Here is a 19674-nt window from a genome sequence, read left to right on the forward strand (position 1 = left end):
TCCCCCCCACTTTTATTTAATTTCTCTCTATTTATTGTTTCCCTCTATCATTGATTCTCCCATTTATTGCTTTTTAAATTTCCCAATAGTCCCATCGGTTCTTCCTCTCCTCCTAAATAGTGTAGTGAAACAGACTGACCTCATGTTTCATACTGTTATACGGCTTTGTCATGCATTGTTACTGTCAACTCTGGAGGGTCATACAGGGAAGATTAATTTTAGTTTTTCAAGCCAACGTTATAAAGAAACAATCTTTAGAATGTCAAGCAAGTCACTAAAATATGTAAATGTAATAATTTCACTCTATACCAGTGGTTTCCAAACCAGTCCTCAAGGCACACCTACCAGTACAGGATTTAAGGATTACCCAGTTGTGTTTAAAAACAAAAAAACTACTGGGTAATAACTAAATCCTGGACTGGTAGGCATGACTTAAGGGCTGGTTTGGAAACCACTGGTTTATACACTCATATCATTTTTAAATTTCATGTATTTGCTTTTGACATCACTAGTCTTGGTCACTCACTATCTGTTACTTTTCTTTATATAGGGGTACTGTTTGCTTTAAAAGTACTTAACAATCACTATCATCCTGGAGGATCAACTAATGTTTTTGGATTTCAAGTGCCCAATAAATATTCCTGTTGGGTAGAGTTGGTGGTGATCCATATACTATCACCAGGGTAAGTGGTTTTCTTTAAAAAAAAAAAAAAATAAGTGCCCCTAGATATGTTCCTGTCATAGTTATTTGATTGTAATTATTAGATGTACCTTTTAATTTTATGCATTATTTAATGAAAATTTGTTTGTGTGTATAGTCTGTGGTTATAGATGTCACATAAAAATAAAAAAGCATTACTTGTGATAGGAAGCCTGTTTTAGGCTTGGAACAACAGCTGACGTTATCAGCCTATAATTACTGCCCAAGTGAACCCTTTCGCATTTGTAAGAACAGCAGTAGATGAAGCTGGATTGACGCATGGGGGACTGCATTTAAGTATTACACCAATCAAAATGGTTTAACACTTAAAGGGACACTAGCCATCCAGAACACGAATTCTCATTAAAGTGGTCTGGGTGCAGTGACCCTGTCCCCTTAACCATGCAATGTGAATCATTGCAGTTTCTGAGAAACACCCTGGTGTTTCACAACGTTTTTCTTCATGAAACGACGCTGGATGTCCTCACGCCTTGCGTCTTGAAAAAACGCATAGGAAAGTATTGATTCAATGATTTCCTATGGGGAAGGCATGCCGTGCATGCACATTAGGTTTCCGAATTAAGAGGAGCCCAAATCCAGTGCCAAGGGACATCGCACTGTATTTAGCTGGGTGAAAAAAGGGCAATTAAGAGTTATACATTCCTAAAACTATAGTGTTCCTTTAAAGGTAAGAAGGCACTGGTGGACTCTGGATACCATTACCAATAACATGAAATAATTCTGGTGCCTGGAGTGTCCCTTTTAACCCCTCTTTACCCTAACTACTGTTAATATTATCTTTAACCCTACATTCATTTACACAGCTGCATACACTCACTATACTCACAGATTCTAACACAATACATTACAAGCAGAAATATACAAATGGAGTTATCAGATATGAATAATATGTTTGTTTTTTGATAATTTTATGCCTGCAATGTTGAGTTAATAAATGCATTAAAGGGGGCGGAGCCTAACTGCCAAAGCGAACGGACGCAAGCCTCTGCAGCTCCGGACACAAAACGGCTAAAAAAGCCTTTTTCACGGGCAATAACCGGCGATATCGAGAGCCCGGACAGCACACCCGCATATTAAACCAGCATGGGGCGTAAGACTAAAAAAGCCAAACCAGACCGTCCGAATCTGGGAATGAATATTGGCGAACTATGGCGCCAGGCGCATGGCGCGACTGGGCCCAAGATGGCCACGTTATCTGGCGGCTGTTCCGATTTCTCGGATGACCTGGCCTCGGAGGAGGACGAGACCTTCATACCCACACCGACGAAACCCCTGCCAAAACGAACAGATCTGGACACATCTCCGGTCACCATATCGGCACTGAAGGGGCTCCTAGCGGACCTACAGACCACCCTACAGGCAGACATAGCCATGATAAAAGGGGGCCTACAAGGCCTAACAGACCGCATGGGGAACATGGAAACAAACGCTCAAAGAGACTCCCAGCGGATACAGGCGCTGGAGGGGGCAGTGCAGTACCTCCAAAAGCAGAATCAGGCCCACGAACGCCGCTTTTTGGCCCAAGAAGACCTGTGCCGAAGAAATAATCTGAAAATCAGGGGGGTACCCGGCGCGGTCCCCGAAACGGAGTTGCCGCACCTAATCAGGAGGATGATGGGAGACTTACTGCCACCAAAACAGGCCAAAGCCACTCCACTGGACAGTCTCTTCCGAATCCCTAAGCCGGCCAAAGCCCCTTCAACCGCCACGAGTGACCTGATCATTCAATTCCACAATGGAGCGGATAAGACGGCAATACTGAAGGCACTCAGGGGCAAGCCAAACTACAGGTTCGAAAATATGGCACTAGAATTTTACAGCGACCTGTTGGGCAGCACCATGGCCTGGAGACGGTCACTCAGACCCCTTACCTTATTGCTCCGACAACGCAACATCGGATACCGCTGGCGCTTACCTCGCATGCTCCAAGTAACACACGGGGAGACTGCTTACTCTATCCAGAGCCTGAGCGATGCAGCCGCGCTCTTACGGGACTTGGGACTCTCACAGGACTACCTGTCACAGCCGCAACCGCAACCCAATAACCGCAACCCAATAACAGACCACACACGCCTGGGACCCACGGCAGAACTGTCTGCGGCGGCAACCACATGAAGCCCTCTGGGGCTCCCTGATAGGACCTCACCATGACCGGGACACTCTCCTGCTTATCTTCCGCTACTGATTTTCTGTTACTCACGTTATGTTCAGAGCTGCTTTGCAGTCTATGTTACTTATCTGGCCAGATCACTTATGGTTTTACAACTTACGATTGTTATATGATTTTATGTTTTTCCTCTGACGGGCGTTTCACCCGCACTAATAGGACGACTTACGCTGACAGAGACACCCATAATCGCGCAGGCGAACTCGCTGCAGCGAGAACCTCACTTAGAGCTACAGCCTACCTAGGCCCCCCACTCACAGCGTAGACGCACTTAGTCACCCAATCACACCGACCGGCACGACCTGACTCTCGACCTGACACAAAGCCAGCAACTGGTTCGTAGGACACCTAGCATCAGGCCCCTCAGGTAACACAACACACAGGGCACAGCCTCTACCTAGCCCCAACCTTCTACGTTACCTTCTACGTTCTCACCTGGGCTTAATAGTTTACTTTTTAGCTAACCAAGCCGCATTACCAACAGGACTGTACCCTATGTATCCACCATACTTACTACTACAGCTGAAGTTTTCTTATCTAGTTTAAACTTGTAACGCTCTTAGCGACACGACTCTTCTGGACTTAGCCTAATATTAATAAAAAATAATGTGCTGTCAATCCGTATGCCAAATCAAACCATATGTCTATACTCACCTTTCTAATGCTGTTGTGGCACGGAAAGAAAATGTTAAATGTCTATATCTGCACAACAAAAATAAAGAATTAAAAAAAAATGCATTAAAGGCACTTTATCTAAATGTTCTTTATGGAGGGAATGCTTAAAATTCTGTGTCTACAATACAACAGCACCCATATATTACAGTATTTAATCAGTGCAGTATACTTTTTTTGTTGTTGTTTTTTTAAGCATTCTGTGATATAAGTTCTCGGTTGACATCTCCTAGCACCTATGAAGTGATGTCTGCCCTCTGGTGCAGTGATGTGAACCATACATGACAGCTCTAAAATTTAAAACATTCTGCTGAGCTGTCACATTTGATTCACACCATGACAGAATGATAAACCAAAATGGGTATTATGAATCCGCCACATCTACTGTAATCTGCTGCCATATCCGAATAAACACAAAAGATCACTCTGTTCTAATGATAACTTCTGGTGTTAACACAAAATGTCATTCTTAAAGGGACGTGTTAACCCAACATTTAATGTATTATAGAGACAGTGGAGTAGAAAATATAAAATAAATATATATATATATATATATATATTAGAAAAAGTAATACACACCTAAGAACTTCCTTTATATGCTGCAATCTATGATTTCTGCAGGCATGATGAAATGTCTGTAATGGCTGTCCCTGCCAAGAAATGCTTACAGTTTAATAAACAGAATGCAGGAAGAAAAGAACAGAGGTAGCTTCCTTGTACTACATCATACACGACTTGTGGTACTTGAAGTGTCATTATTATTTATAAAGTGCCAACATATTCCACAGAATTCTATAATAGAAGGACTTATAATCATTTGCAAGAAGTGGATGAAGGTGCTGAGGTCCCTGCTTAAACAAGTTTGTATTCTAGGGGGACCGTGGTATAATTACACAAAATATAAAGGTAAAATGCTGTTCACACATAGTAAACATTGGTTGCAAGATGAGTTTACAATCAAATGAGATCTTAAGTGTCAGATGACGCACTGGGAGGAAAAGAAGTAAAGGTGGTTGGTGAGGTGTGGGAGTGTAGAATGAAGGAAGGATATTAACAGTTTAATGGTTAGAAGTGTTTTTTTAGGTTTGTTTGTTTGTTGTTGTATTCTAAAGGGACACTGTAGTCACCAGAACAACTACAGATTATTGTGTTTGTTCTGCTTTTTGTAGTAAAAATGAGAAAATGTATTTACCTAATTTTAAGACCTGCTAAAGAACAAATAATTGTTATTATATCCTGATATGTAAAACCATAGAATTCAAAGAGGGTGTACTTTTATTTTCTCATGACTGTACATAAACCCAGGGCTGCCATCAGAAATTTTAGGGCCCCCGACACAGCTCAAGATCTGGGCCCCCGGGCCAGCCCAGAGTCCGCCCACAAGGATAAAGTGTGTTTGTGTGTGTATAGTGGATGTAGAATGTGTGTCATGGATGCAGTGTGTATAGTGGATGCAGTATGTGTGTCATGGATGCAGTGTGTATAGTGGATGAAGATTGTACGTTTTGTGTAATGTATGTAATGTTTGTATGCATGCATTAGATGCAGAGTGTGTGTGTAGTGAATGCAGGTGTGTGTATAGTGAATGCAGAGTGTGTGTTTTTGTAGTGGATGTAGTGTGTATAGTGAATGTAGTGTGTTTGTAGTGAATGTAGTGTGTTTGTAGTGAGTGCAAAGTGTGTTTAGTGAATTAAGTGTTTGTGTAGTGCAGATTGTGTTTAGTGAATGCAGTGTTTGTAGTGAGTGTAGAGTGTGCTTAGTGAATGTAGTGTGTGTGTAGTGCAGAGTGTGTTTAGTGAATGAATGTCAGGATCGGGACAGGGATCCAACACGCAGAGTACAAACAGGTACAGGGTACGTATACCGGACCTTAGAATGGCCGGACTAACGTAAGGAGTAAGCAAAGAATGGTCAAGAGAGAAGCCGAGGTCGAGGGAACGAGAGAGCAGGTAAGTGAGAGACAAGCCGGGTCAAGGAGTAATAGAGGTAAGGAGAGTAGACAAAAAACAAGCCGAGTCAAAACCAAGGAGACAAATAAACAGAAAGCGCTGAGTGACTAGACTAGCTAGAACCACGACAGGGCAATGAATCAATGAACAGAATCCCGTTATATACCCTGGTTCTAACTAGATGATCCTGCCTCCGACGAGTCCTGATTCGAGTTCAGGACTGATTGATAGGTCGAGCGGCCAGTCGTCATGACGTCGGCTACTAGAGCCGCGTCATAAAAGAAGGCGGATCAGGAGCGTCCGGCGTGTAAACGATCGGGAGGATTCAGAGGAACGAGCGATTCAGCTCGTCTGGGAGGACGAAGTTCTAAATGTCTCACCTCCTCTGAGGTAGAGACAGCAGGTACCCTGACAGTACCCCCCCTCTCAGAAACGCCCACCGGGCGGAAGGAACCGGGACGGGACGGAAAACGGGAATGAAAAGCCCTGCGCAGGCGAGGAGCGTGCACCTCCTCCTGGACCACCCAAGACCTCTCCTCAGGACCATATCCCTTCCAGTCCACAAGATACTGTAACTTCCCCCGAGAAATTCGGGAATCGAGGATGGAGTTGATCTCATACTCCTCCTGGCCCTCAACCTGAACAGATCGAGGAGAGGACCTATTGGTAGAAAACCTGTTACAAACCAGAGGTTTTAACAAGGACATGTGAAAGGAGTTAGGAATGCGCAAGCTAGGCGGCAGAGCAAGGCGATACGCCACTTGGTTAATACGAGTCAGCACCCTGTAAGGCCCAATGTAACGAGGCGCAAATTTCATAGAAGGAACCTTCAAGCGAATGTTCCTGGTACTCAGCCAAACCCTGTCCCCCGGAACAAAAACCGGAGCCGGACTTCTACGTTTGTCTGCGTGTTGTTTGACCAACGTGGAATTATGAAGGAGGATTTGTCGAGTCTGATCCCACAACTTCCTCAAATTGGCAACATGAGCATCAACCGACGGCAAGCCCTGAGAGAGGGAAACCGAGGGAAGAATAGAAGGATGAAAGCCATAATTCATGAAAAAGGGGCTAGAACGAGTAGAATCACAAACGAGATTGTTGTGTGCAAACTCCGCCCAAGGAATCAGACCGACCCAATCGTCCTGGTGTTCGGAAACAAAGCAACGCAAATATTGTTCAATTTTTTGGTTAGTGCGTTCAGCAGCACCGTTAGACTGGGGATGGTAAGCAGAAGAGAAATTCAATTTGATACCCAATTGAGAACAAAAGGATTTCCAAAAACGGGAAACAAATTGGGAACCCCTATCAGAGACAATTTCGGAAGGTATACCGTGTAAACGAAAAATTTCTCTCGCGAATATCACAGCTAGTTCGGGGGACGATGGAAGTTTAGGTAAGGGTACGAAATGAGCCATTTTAGTAAACCTGTCGACCACGGTGAGAATGACAGTCTGTTTTTTAGAAACAGGCAAATCGACAATGAAGTCCATAGCCAAACAGGACCACGGTCTCTCAGGAATCTCCAAGGGGTGTCAGGGTCCACATGGAAGCGTATGAGGTAGCTTAGTCTTCATACAGACCTCACATGCCCCGACGAAATCCCTAACATCTTTACGTAATGAAGGCCACCAGAAATCCTTAGAAATCAAGGAATAGGTCTTGCGTATGCCCGGATGTCCGGCCGCCTTGCTGTTATGAAAACACTGCAATAGTTCCAGTTGGAGTGCAGGAGGAACAAAGCGCCGTGCCCCAGGTCCCTGAGTAGGAGCCAGATGCTGTGCTTTCATGATCTTGGCAAGTAATGGAGAGTGTATCTTGATATTAGTGTTAGCGACAATCTTGCTTTTGGGATCTATAGAGGACAAAACCGTATCAGATATAGTAGAGGGTTCATGTTGGTGAGACAAAGCATCGGCCTTAGAATTCTTAGAACCAGGCCTATAAGTAAGCACGTAATTAAAATGAGTAAGGAATAAGGACCAACGAGCCTGCCTGGAGGACAAGCGCTTGGCCTCCCCAATATAGGACAAGTTCTTGTGATCTGTCAAAATGGTGACAGGATGTAGAGTCCCCTCCAATAAGTGTCTCCACTCCTTCAAAGCCATAATAACCGCTAGTAGCTCTCTGTCACCAATATCATATCTGGTTTCAGGCCCAGACAATTTCTTGGAAAAAAACCCACATGGATGTAACGGTTTATCCACACCTAATCTTTGAGACAAGATGGCACCTACACCTGTCTCCGAGGCATCTACCTCGAGTAGAAAAGGCAAAGACGTATCAGGATGAACTAGAACCGGTGCTGAAGCAAAAAGATCTTTGAGTGTTTTGAAAGCCACGAGAGCTTCAGTAGACCAAGTCTTAGTGTCAGCCCCCTGTCTAGTCATATTGGTGATAGGCGCAATAATGGATGAGTAACCTTTAATGAAGCGCCTATAATAATTGGAGAATCCAATAAACCTCTGGATGGCCTTGAGTCCCCTGGGTAACGGCCAATCTAATATAGACTGAAGTTTAACCGGATCCATCTTAAACCCTTCTCCAGAAATAACGTACCCAAGAAAATTTATCTGAGATTGGTCAAAACTACATTTCTCCAACTTGCAGTATAGTCCATGTTGTAGAAGTTTGCGTAATACCATTCTAACTTGTCTGTGGTGAGTCTCAATCTCTCTAGAGTGTATAAGTATATCATCTAGATAGACAATAACGCAATCATGTTGAAACTCCCTAAGAACCTCATTTATCAGATCCTGAAATACTGCCGGTGCATTACATAGACCAAAAGGCATTACCGTGTACTCATAGTGCCCATAACGGGTATTGAAAGCTGTTTTCCACTCGTCTCCCTGTTGGACTCTCACCAAGTTATACGCCCCTCTGAGATCTAACTTGGTAAAAATTTTGGAACCCTTCAAACGATCAAAGAGCTCAGTAATCAATGGAATCGGGTAGGCGTTTCTGATAGTTATCTTATTCAATCCCCGATAATCAATACAAGGCCTTAGAGTACCGTCCTTCTTATTTACAAAAAAGAACCCGGCCCCGGCAGGGGAGGAGGACCTCCTAATGAATCCCTTGTCCAGGTTCTCACGAATATATTCCTCTAAGGCTAAGTTCTCCTTAGTAGATAGAGGGTATACCGTGCCCCTAGGAGGCATGGTACCAGGCAAGAGTCTGATCTTGCAGTCAAAAGGCCTGTGTGAAGGTAAAGTGTCAGCATTCTTTTTGTCAAAGACTGCTTTTAAATCCAGGTATAGGGGCGGTATTTGTAAGTCTGTGGATTGGGTAGCATTAACCAGAGTGTCAATTAAGCAAACTGGTGAGACTTTCTGTAGACACTTGCTCTGACAAGACTGACCCCAAGAAACTATTTCACCCAGTTCCCAATCAATAATAGGGTTATGTTTTCTAAGCCAAGGATACCCTAAGATTATTGGAACAGAAGGGGATGAAATAAGCAAAAAGGATAAATTTTCCTCGTGTAAGATACCCACAGTGAGTTTAACAGGTAAGGTTTCACGAAGGATAACAGGTTCAGATAAAGGTCTACCATCTATGGCCTCAACGGCCAAGGGTGTATCCCTTAGCTGGGATGGGATAGATTGTTTAGTGACGAATACTTGGTCAATGAAACTTTCGGCAGCTCCGGAGTCTATCAACGCCATAGTATTCAATACTCCCCCCTCCCAAGCTAAAGAAATAGGTAGTAGAAGCCTATGATCCTTATAGTCATGTATAGAGGACAAGATAGAAACACCCAAGGCCTGTCCTCTGGAGGGACTTAGGTGCGAGCGTTTCCCGGGCGGTTAGGACAGTTTAGGCGTAAATGGCCTCTTGTACCACAATACATGCGCAACCCCTCCCTTCTCCTGAACTGTCTCTCCTCTTCTGAGAGACGAGTATTGCCTATCTGCATAGGTTCTGGAAGAATTTTAAGTTGTAGATTCAGGACTTTGGAATGAGGGAGCTAGTCTCAGGGAAGGTCTATGGGTTTTTTCACGAGTGTTCTGTCTCTGTCTTAAACGTTCATCAATTCTAGAAATAAAAGAAATTAAATCCTCTAAATTTTCAGGAAGCTCTCTTGTGGCAATCTCATCTAGGATTTCGTCTGATAGTCCGTTTAGAAATACGTCCATGTATGCCTGTTCATTCCACTTAACCTCTGCTGCCAAGGACCTGAACTCTAAGGCATAATCGACCAGAGTTTGGTTATGTTGTCTAAGACGTAACAGTAATCTAGCAGCATTAACCTTTCTACCTGGGGGATCAAAAGTCCTTCTAAAAGCAGTAACAAAGGCATTATAATTATAGACTAACGGGTTATCATTCTCCCATAGAGGATTAGCCCATCTCAAGCTTTATCAATGAGTAAAGTTATTATGAATCCAACCTTTGCCCTATCAGTAGGGTAGGAGCGGGGTTGTAATTCGAAATGAATACCTATCTGGTTTAAAAAACCTCGACACGTATCCGGAGAGCCACCATAACGTACAGGGGGAGTAATACGAGATGAGGCACCTACCGTGGCTACCTCTAGGCCTGAACCTACAGGAGAGATGGAAGCAGGGCGCATCTCCTCCGACTGGTTATTAGAACGAGACAGTAAAGCTTGCAACGCTAAAGCCATCTGGTCCATCCTATGGTCCATGGCTTCAAATCTAGAGTCGGGGGAACCGACCAAAGTGTTTGTACCTGCAGGATCCATGGCCCTGTCGTAATGTCAGGATCGGGACAGGGATCCAACACGCAGAGTACAAACAGGTACAGGGTACGTATACCGGACCTTAGAATGGCCGGACTAACGTAAGGAGTAAGCAAAGAATGGTCAAGAGAGAAGCCGAGGTCGAGGGAACGAGAGAGCAGGTAAGCGAGAGACAAGCCGGGTCAAAAGGAGTAATAGAGGTAAGGAGAGTAGACAAAAAACAAGCCGAGTCAAAACCAAGGAGACAAATAAACAGAAAGCGCTGAGTGACTAGACTAGCTAGAACCACGACAGGGCAATGAATCAATGAACAGAATCCCGTTATATACCCTGGTTCTAACTAGATGATCCTGCCTCCGACGAGTCCTGATTCGAGTTCAGGACTGATTGATAGGTCGAGCGGCCAGTCGTCATGACGTCGGCTACTAGAGCCGCGTCATAAAAGAAGGCGGATCAGGAGCGTCCGGCGTGTAAACGATCGGGAGGATTCAGAGGAACGAGCGATTCAGCTCGTCTGGGAGGACGAAGTTCTAAATGTCTCACCTCCTCTGAGGTTGAGACAGCAGGTACCCTGACAATGTAGTGCAGAGTGTGTTTAGTGAATGTAGTGTGTGTGTGTGTAGTGCAGAGTGTGTTTAGTGAATGTAGTGTGTGTGTAGTGCAGAGTGTGTTTAGTGAATGTAGTGTGTGTGTGTGTGTGTGTGTAGTGCAGAGTGTGTTTAGTGAATGTAGTGTGTGTGTAGTGCAGAGTGTGTTTAGTGAATGTAGTGTGTGTGTGTAGTGCAGAATGTGCTTGTAAGGATTCAGTGTGTGTGTAAAATAGGGGGGAGGGGAGTATTATTTTTTTAATTTATTTGTGTATATTTCAATTCCCCCCCCCCCTCCCTCCCTGGTTCTTACCGTGCCAGGGAGGGGGGAGATCGCATTCCCTGTTGGTCCAGTGGCATGGTGGAGGGAGCCAGCCGCAGTACATTGAAGAGGGGGCCCAGCAGCACACACTGTCTTCCTTTCCAGCTCCTCTCTGACTAACTCTCACGAGACAGGCCTGGGTGCTGTGTGGAGCGTTGCCATAGTAACCCGTGGCAATGCTCTGGTGGCCGCAGGGTGCAGGAAAGTTAGACAGAGAGCAGCTGGAATGGAGGACAGATTGTGCTGCTGGGCCCCCTCTCCATTGTACAGGTAGCAGGGGGCCCTCTGTGCACATATATATAGCGATAATCGCTATATATATATATATATATATATATATATATATATATATATATAGCGCATATATATATATATATATATATATGTGTGCACATAATGAATGCGCGGCTCGGGGCCCCCAAGGACCGCCGGGGCCATGACAACCGTTATGGTTGTCATGCCCTGATGGCGGCCCTGCATAAACCACAAATACTGCCACACTCAGAGATACACATGGGTTTACTTCAGGGAGATCATGCCAAACTAATCTTATTGATTTTTTTGATTGGGTAACTAAAATTATAGATCAGGGTGGTGCAGTAGACATTGCTTACCTAGATTTCAGTAAGGCTATTGACACTGTTGCACATAGAAGGCTTATCAATAAACTACAATCTTTGAGTTTGGATTCCAATATTGTTGAATGGGTAAGGCAGTGGCTGAGTGACAGGCAACAGAGGGTTGTAGTCAATGGAGTATATTCTAAGCTTGGGCTTGTCACCAGTGGGGTACCTCAGGGATCTGTACTTGGACCCATTCTCTTTAATATTTTTATTAGTGATATTGCAGAAGGTCTTGATGGTAAGGTGTGTCTTTTTGCTTATGATACTAAGATATGTAACAGGGTTGATGTTCAAGGAGGGATAAGCCAAATGGAAAATGATTTAGGTAAACTAGAAAAATGGTCAGAGTTGTGGCAACTGACATTTAATGTGGATAAGTGCAAGATAATGCATCTTGGACGTAAAAACCCAAGGGCAGAGTACAGAATATTTGATAGAGTCCTTACCTCAACATCTGAGGAAAGGGATTTAGGGGTGATTATTTCTGATGACTTAAAGGTAGGCAGACAATGTAATAGAGCAGCAGGAAATGCTAGCAGAATGCTTGGTTGTATAGGGAGAGGCATTAGCAGTAGAAAGAGGGAAGTGCTCATGCCATTGTACAGAACACTGGTGAGACCTCACTTGGAGTATTTTACGCAGTACTGGAGACCGTATCTTCAGAAGGATATTGATACCTTAGAGAGAGTTCAAAGAAGGGCTACTAAACTGGTTCATGGATTGCAGGATAAAACTTACCAGGAAAGGTTAAAGGATCTTAACATGTATAGCTTGGAGGAAAGACGAGACAGGGGGGATATGATAGAAACATTTAAATACATAAAGGGAATCAACACAGTAAAGGAGGAGACTATATTTAAACGAAGAAAAACTACCACAACAAGAGGACATAGCCTTAAATTAGAGGGACAAAGGTTTAAAAATAATATCAGGAAGTATTACTTTACTGAGAGGGTAGTGGATGCATGGAATAGCCTTCCAGCTGAAGTGGTAGAGGTTAACACAGTAAAGGAGTTTAAGCATGCGTGGGATAGGCATAAGGCTATCCTAACTATAAGATAAGGCCAGGGACTAATGAAAGTATTTAGAAAACTGGGCAGACTAGATGGGCCAGATGGACTATGTGTATATATACACATACATATACACATAGTCACACACACAGATCCACAAACACTGACATATGCACACATATGCACAGATACATATAATGAATGACAAACATAAACACACCCACCCTCTCTCTGAGTACAGCTGTCGTTCCTGCTGTGCCGGTAATCTTGTTTTAACCTCCTTGCAGTCCTGCCTCCCTGTCTTGTGGAGATAAATTAACTGCGCTGTTAGTGCTAACTAGAAGGGCCAATGGCATCTGAAACTATAACTATATGCCCTGTGATGGCGGGCTTCCTTATTGGATGGTAACCTAGTGTGATCGCATCGCTACACAGCCAGTATTTCCGCGCCTGCTCTAAGTGGCAATAGGAATTTTATAGCAATACATATCCTACAAAATGTGAAGATGTATAAATGTATGTAAAAAAGAATACAACTATTGTAATTTGGCACTACGCCACCAATCCACTTGTTTTCATCAGTAGATCATCCCTGTTTTTGTAATACAGAAGAACACCATGGTGATTCATATTACATATGTTAAGTGAATAATCTGAAATAAAACTATCAATCACACTTACTGTAAACGACTTAAGAACAAACATTGCCACAGGCAGCAACATTGAAAATGTAAATTTTTTCCACTGGAATGTCATGCTTTGTCTACACTGTAGATGAGAGGAAATATTTGTCTACTTGACCTAACTTAAATTACTGTAAAAAGAGATGCATGTTTGGATAACTATACATTTGTACATTTATTTCCTGAAATTGACAAATCTGTTGGCAAAGGTAAAGCAATGATTACATACTCCTGTCTGCACAGAGATGTTGCATCAGGTATTGTTTCTGGTACTCATCTTATGTTAGTGATACACACCTGGACATCCAATAGCTTTTTTTGCTAATGATGGTTTCTTCTTTAAAGTGGTACTGTCACTTTTATTTTTAGTTTAGTTTTCCTGTTCTTAGGCCCTTTGCATCTTACTGCTTATATTCCTACTTAACCATTTGCTATTATTTATGTTTATTATCTTTTTTTCCTTGCACCAGCCCTTAATATCTGGATGCTGCCATTTTTGTTGTTCATTTTGGCCTCCTCAAACTTTGAAGGATCTGCTACTCTCTGCTCTTCTAGTTTTATCTCTCTGGTCTTACTCACCACCTCTTGAACTTTATGTATAAACATTCCAGATTGCCCTGTGGTGGTCATGGGGACATTTACATTCTTGTTTGCTGTTTCTGGTCTCACAGACTTCAAACATGACTGCTGCTCCCGGAGGTCTTGTTGATGGTAGGATTAATTTTGCATACACATATGCTGTCATAGGAGTTGGAGAGGCTACAAATGAGACACAAGTATTTAACATCTGCATTCACCTTCAAAAAACATGCATTGCATCTTCAGCCTTGAGGGAGATGTGCCAGTCAAGCAATCACTGGATACCTGTCTCCATGTCTCAAGGTCATCCATCACCTATTATCCACAAAGACAATATTTTCCTCTTCTGTAATGTCAAGGCTTGCTTACACCCCCAGGTTACTTTAGTAGGTATTTCTCTTACTGACAAATGAAGCAAACCACTAAAAAGCATCCCCAGATGAAAACATTTGTGTTACACCTGGGAATGTCTCCAGCACCCAGAACCGACATACGAAAGGACACAATATCAGTGCAGATACTTGCTTAGAACTGTGGTCGGGCCCTAGCCAAGATGATCTAAGTGTGTCCTCATATGAATGCACACCGCACTGTACAATCTGTCACACCGAAGAGGCAATTGTAGAATATGCTGAGAGATCTCTTTGTAACTCAAGACTTGGTATTTTTTTATTCATTAGAAGACAATGTACTTTTCACTACTGATAACCTATACCTGGTAAATATGCGATTCACTGTTGATTGATGTTCGGCTTAGTCTTTTGTTCTTACCATGTCTCATTGCTTTATCTGTCTTGTTTGCTGATAGTTTGCAGGTCCACAAATATTTTCATGTACCTACCTAGCTGCTATGTCTTTTGCACAAAATATATGATTTTACTACTCATCTCAATTACAATTGCTCCTACTTTCTAAACAATAGTCAATTATTATTCATATATATTTTTCTGCATACATATTTAACTGGTGGCTGACTATTTAACATATTTAACTGGTGGCTGACTAATGCAGAACTTTACTTTATTTTTTTATTTTTCTATACTAGTGGATCCCAATAAATTTTTCCCGTGGAACCCTTTGACAGAGTGTTCCAACATCATGGAACCCCTAATTTATTTTTTATTTATTTTTTTGAGCCGTAGCACAAACTTTTTTCTTTTTTGTCAATCTTTATTTTATTGTGCTGGTGAAACAATAAGACAAGCAAGCCGGACACACCGCGACAGTAGTATCAGATGTAGTAAAAATAAACAATAATCATAGTGTACAAACATGGCATTCTAAGATTTAGCAATTTTTTATATCATAGATGTCTGGTAGGAACGAACCTGAGAATACTAAGTGTGGGTAAAGTAAATTTATTCACAATATAATACTGGGTCAGCTCAAGCTAATGAAATAAAATGCATTAAAACTGGAACATAATGTAACGTTTCCATACTAAAGGAAAGTACGTTTAACAGGCTACTATAATAGGTTTAAGTCACTGAGTCCTGTTCCCTGGAAGGAACGAAGGGCCTGATATTCGGGACATCCCAGCGGTGACCTGGTTGAGGCCTCTGGATCTCGCACATTGATTCGTCAATGCCGAGTGCTGTCAGGAATGTGGAGGCTTCATCGGGCGATGTGATCCTGAGGGTTTTCTCCGCTGCCTGAACTATTAAGGCCCTTGGGGTGGACCACTCGTACAGGATACATGCTTCTTGTAACCCCTGGGTTACATGCCACATGGTTTGGCGCCATTGCAGGGTAGTGCGGGTTAGATCCTGATAGAAAGTCAGTTGATGTGACTTAAAGGCCTTTTTGAGGTTTTATCCCTCGGAGCATTCATGAATTTTTGCTTGTCGGCAAAGAATTGAAACCGCACGATAATATCTCTTGAAGAGGCCACGGGCCATCCAGGACTATCAACTTTGCCAGTTTGGCAAGTAGGACATTGGCTAGCAATCTTCTGAGCAGGTGAGGAAGCTCTTCGGACGTCACCGTGTCTGACACCCCTTTAATCTTCAGGTTATTTCTTTGGCCTCTATCATCGATGGAATCTACCTGGTGGTTAGTTGTAGCTTGTGAAGACTGTAGTGCATGTACCGTCTCCTCCAGGGCTGAGAGGCCCTGCTTGAGGTCTGACACATCCTCTTCTGTGACTCGTACCCTCTCAGTGACCGCCGGAACCTCTTCTTTCACCAGCGCTATATCCGCATCAAACAGCTTTAGAATATGATCTTATAGATCAGCGATATCTTGTTTAGTAGAGGATGTTGAGGCTGGCGCTGCTGCGGGCACACTGGAGATTCATAGGGTAGGCTTTACTCGGGGTTGACTTACCTCGTCGTCTGACAGGTCCGTTGAGGCCTCTCAGCATGTTCAGGGTCTTTCGGGATCAGAGGGCCCGTTGGTAGTTTGTCGATGTCTCTCGTCCCGTGGGATGCCGTGGCCTGATACGCCCCATCTCCGGTGAGTGATGTCTAGTATCAGGAGGAGCTGAGTATAGAGCCCAGACCCTGCAGGTCACTCAGCCTGTACGTCGGACGTGTCTTGCGGGTCGATTTGGCATGCAGTCCATAAAAGAATGGCATGTAGGTGCTCTCTGAGTAGTCACCCAAGCTTAGCAGACACTTCTGGGGGTCGATGAGGCGTGATTTAGCCGATAAATGTTGGATTAAGATTATAGGGCCTGGAGCTATGTGAAATGGCGTCTGCTCCGTTTGGCTGCTTGGCCCCGGCCCCCAGCACAAACCTTTTAATGAGCATAGTGCAATGTTTTCTATTTTTTTATTTCAAATTCTTGTTCTATCTGTTAATAATTGTATTTGAATGTCTGCAATTGTATTAAGTCAGTTTCAATACTTCGATTTGGCTGCAGAGTAAAGTGATAAAAGTTTCACAAAAGTAAGTTCTGTCGAATCACAACAGAACTTTGCTTGCCTGCTGTCACAACTCTGGTTATTCTTCATGTAAATCACCCCAAAAGCAAGAAGAGAAACTTCTTGAAATGTTTGGGTTCGTTTTTTAATAGAGTTGCAGCATAAGGGCTTTGTGCAAAGGATATTTTCTACTTTTCTGTGTGTTTTTCATTTGGTTTCGTTTCTGGCACTTGTAAATCTAAATGACAAGTGGCTGTCATCATATTTTTATTTGAGAAGAAGATTGGGTAGCATTGGGTGCTTTTCTTTTTTTTCTTTTACTTGTCACTTGCCTCAGCTATTTCGGACCTGTTTTCTTGATTTTTTGTTATATCTTCTTTCTCAATTTTTATAAATGCTGAACAATTAGAAGTATTAATATTTTTTTTCTCTTGACAGTTCCTTCCTCTAACCAGAAGTCCAAATAATGCGCGTGCGCGGGCAAATAATGCGCGTGCGCGGCCATTGTTGCTTTAGGTCTTCCCTGTTGGCTGATGTTGGCGGGGGAGGAGTGTGGGCAGAACCTGACTCAGCGCCGAGGGACATTGGTGCTAGACTCAGGTAAGTCAATGAAGGGGTTTTAACCCCTTCAGCAACATGGGATGGGGGTTGGAAGGGAGAGGGGCACTGCAGCGTCCTGCAGTGCCAGGAAAACTAATATGTATTCCTGGCACTGGAGAGTCCCTTTAATTTTTAGCAGTTGATTAGTTTAGCCTATAACAAATCCATGTTGACTAAAGAATGCAAGCTGTAATGCCAGATTTTTGGGGCATACATTAAGTCAACGTTGCCTAAATTTATGTTGCACCCCCAATGTTTATTTAACATTCACAGCAATGCTAAATGTTAAATGAAAGCCCCCGGAGCTCTTTCTGTCTGAGAAATACCCATTTCATGGTGCGGATATCTGATGACCAAATGGCTGGTCAGATTGCTCTGTAACATACCTGCTTTTAACACAGGCAACATACTTGGGGATGACTAAAATTATTGCATTACCAGTTAATTAGCAAATGTGCAATTTGGATGTAATATATTTATCAAATATGTGATATAGCCCGTGGTTAAAAAAAAAAAAAAAAAAAGGACTGTTGAAGTAGAGGATGAGCCATATGTGAAGAAAATAGCATGTTATTCAATACTTTTATTGCCATTCGGGACTTTTTGTTTTATTGGTTTGGTACGTGCGAGAGAAAACAGCGGCCATCTTGTTTGCACGAAAGGAGGCAGCGGTACTTGGTCGTCGAGTGTCTGAGAAGTCGAGTGTACGATTTTAGTTCCAAACACTGGTCAAACCATACGAACACCTGCTTCCTTTTCCCAAACAGCCAGGAGAGCGCTGTTTGGTAGTTTGGTTCCCACGAACCAGGGAAACAATCGCTACTATGAGCCAGGGGGCTCCGTTCGTGCATTTATTCCTTTTTATGACTTTTCGAAATAGACCGACCGCACAGCCTAAACGCATGGAACTATTTCTGGGCAGGAGCCTCGTGTGCGGTCAGTCAAATGGGACTTCCATAAAATTCAAAAAACCCTGAAGTGATCTGGGTGATTTTTGGATATGTTGGTAACCCAGATCAGGGCTATTATGGGATGTGACCTTTATGGGGATACTATGTGTTTTAGGGTACTTTCCAAAAATTGAGTTATTAAGTTAGCTGACTCAATTATCTCACAGGCAGAGAGAGGGTGGATTGTCTGTTTGCATTGGTAGTGTTCATCGTTGTCGCTGTAACTTTTGTGTCCCTGTCTCCCACAAGGTCCATATGGGAGTGTCCCTTGCATGGGAACTTGCATAAAAGCCAGTGTGGCACCATTAAAAAAATATTCCTGTTGTACCCTTCATGGAGTCTAGGCTCATGTTTGGGTAACTGTCTACTTGCTGGGGAGAAACTACTTGGAAGCTGCATTTGTCTGAAACTATTCGTATCTACACCCAAACTGCTGCAATAATCACTCAGGCTCAGCAGTTCGGGAGGAAAAGGCGAACAGGGTATCTACTATACAAGTGTTCGTAACACCATATATTTGCGAAGGAGAATTCTAGACATCCAGGTCACCATGTAATGTTCCAGTATGTTCTAGCTCTTTAAGTGGTTATTTTTTGTTTGAATACTTGTTGAATTTTGTGACCAGCTGGTGCATGAGCCAAGTGAATAAAATCTAACAATGAATAAAGGGTTCTGAGGACAGGATAACAACCTTAATAAATATAGAGGCTATAAAAAATACTCACAGACATGTGGATAAAGCGGCTGTGTTTTCACATTATTTATGGATAGTAATTTGTTGGTCTTTAGCGTATGAGGATTTATCAGAACAAAGATAGCACTGTGTACACAGTGTATTACAATTTTATATATATATATTGTTTTATCTCCTGGTAGATGGAGATTTACTTGGCATTATTATTTATTTTCATTCAAGTAACTGTTTAATACTGTACTCTGCTTCTAGTTATGTGACGTTAACTCTTCCAAAAAAATATATAGTTTTGTGTGTTTCATGATGTCACGTCTTGGTGTATGAACTCAGTGTTTTTGCCTAATTTAGAACAATGACAATTGTTTATCTACTCCCCAAGGATTGAAACGTGGTTAGGCTGTGTACATTGGCTAGACTTCACCAGGATCCTTTCAAGAGTTATCTGATATCACTTATCCTGTAATACTAATACGTTTTACAAACCCCAAGTTTTTCATTAAGACTTTTAAAAATTGCAAATGCGACAATAATTTATTTTGAAAGCA

General features: G+C 42.8%; 1 protein-coding gene across 3 annotated transcripts in view; it reads left to right on the forward strand.

The window, feature by feature from the left end:
- Nucleotides 1-19674, forward strand: part of RHBDD1 (rhomboid domain containing 1) — a 178588-nt gene that overhangs the window by 75735 nt on the left and 83179 nt on the right. For all 3 annotated transcript variants that reach the window (XM_063441005.1, XM_063441008.1, XM_063441006.1), the window contains exon 3: nucleotides 551-683. In XM_063441005.1, coding sequence (XP_063297075.1) covers nucleotides 551-683 — 133 coding nt within the window. The remainder of the gene's footprint in view (nucleotides 1-550; nucleotides 684-19674) is intronic.

The sequence above is a fragment of the Pelobates fuscus genome, chromosome 2, assembly GCF_036172605.1.
Source record: "Pelobates fuscus isolate aPelFus1 chromosome 2, aPelFus1.pri, whole genome shotgun sequence".
In the NCBI taxonomy this organism is placed as follows: Eukaryota; Metazoa; Chordata; class Amphibia; order Anura; family Pelobatidae; genus Pelobates; species Pelobates fuscus.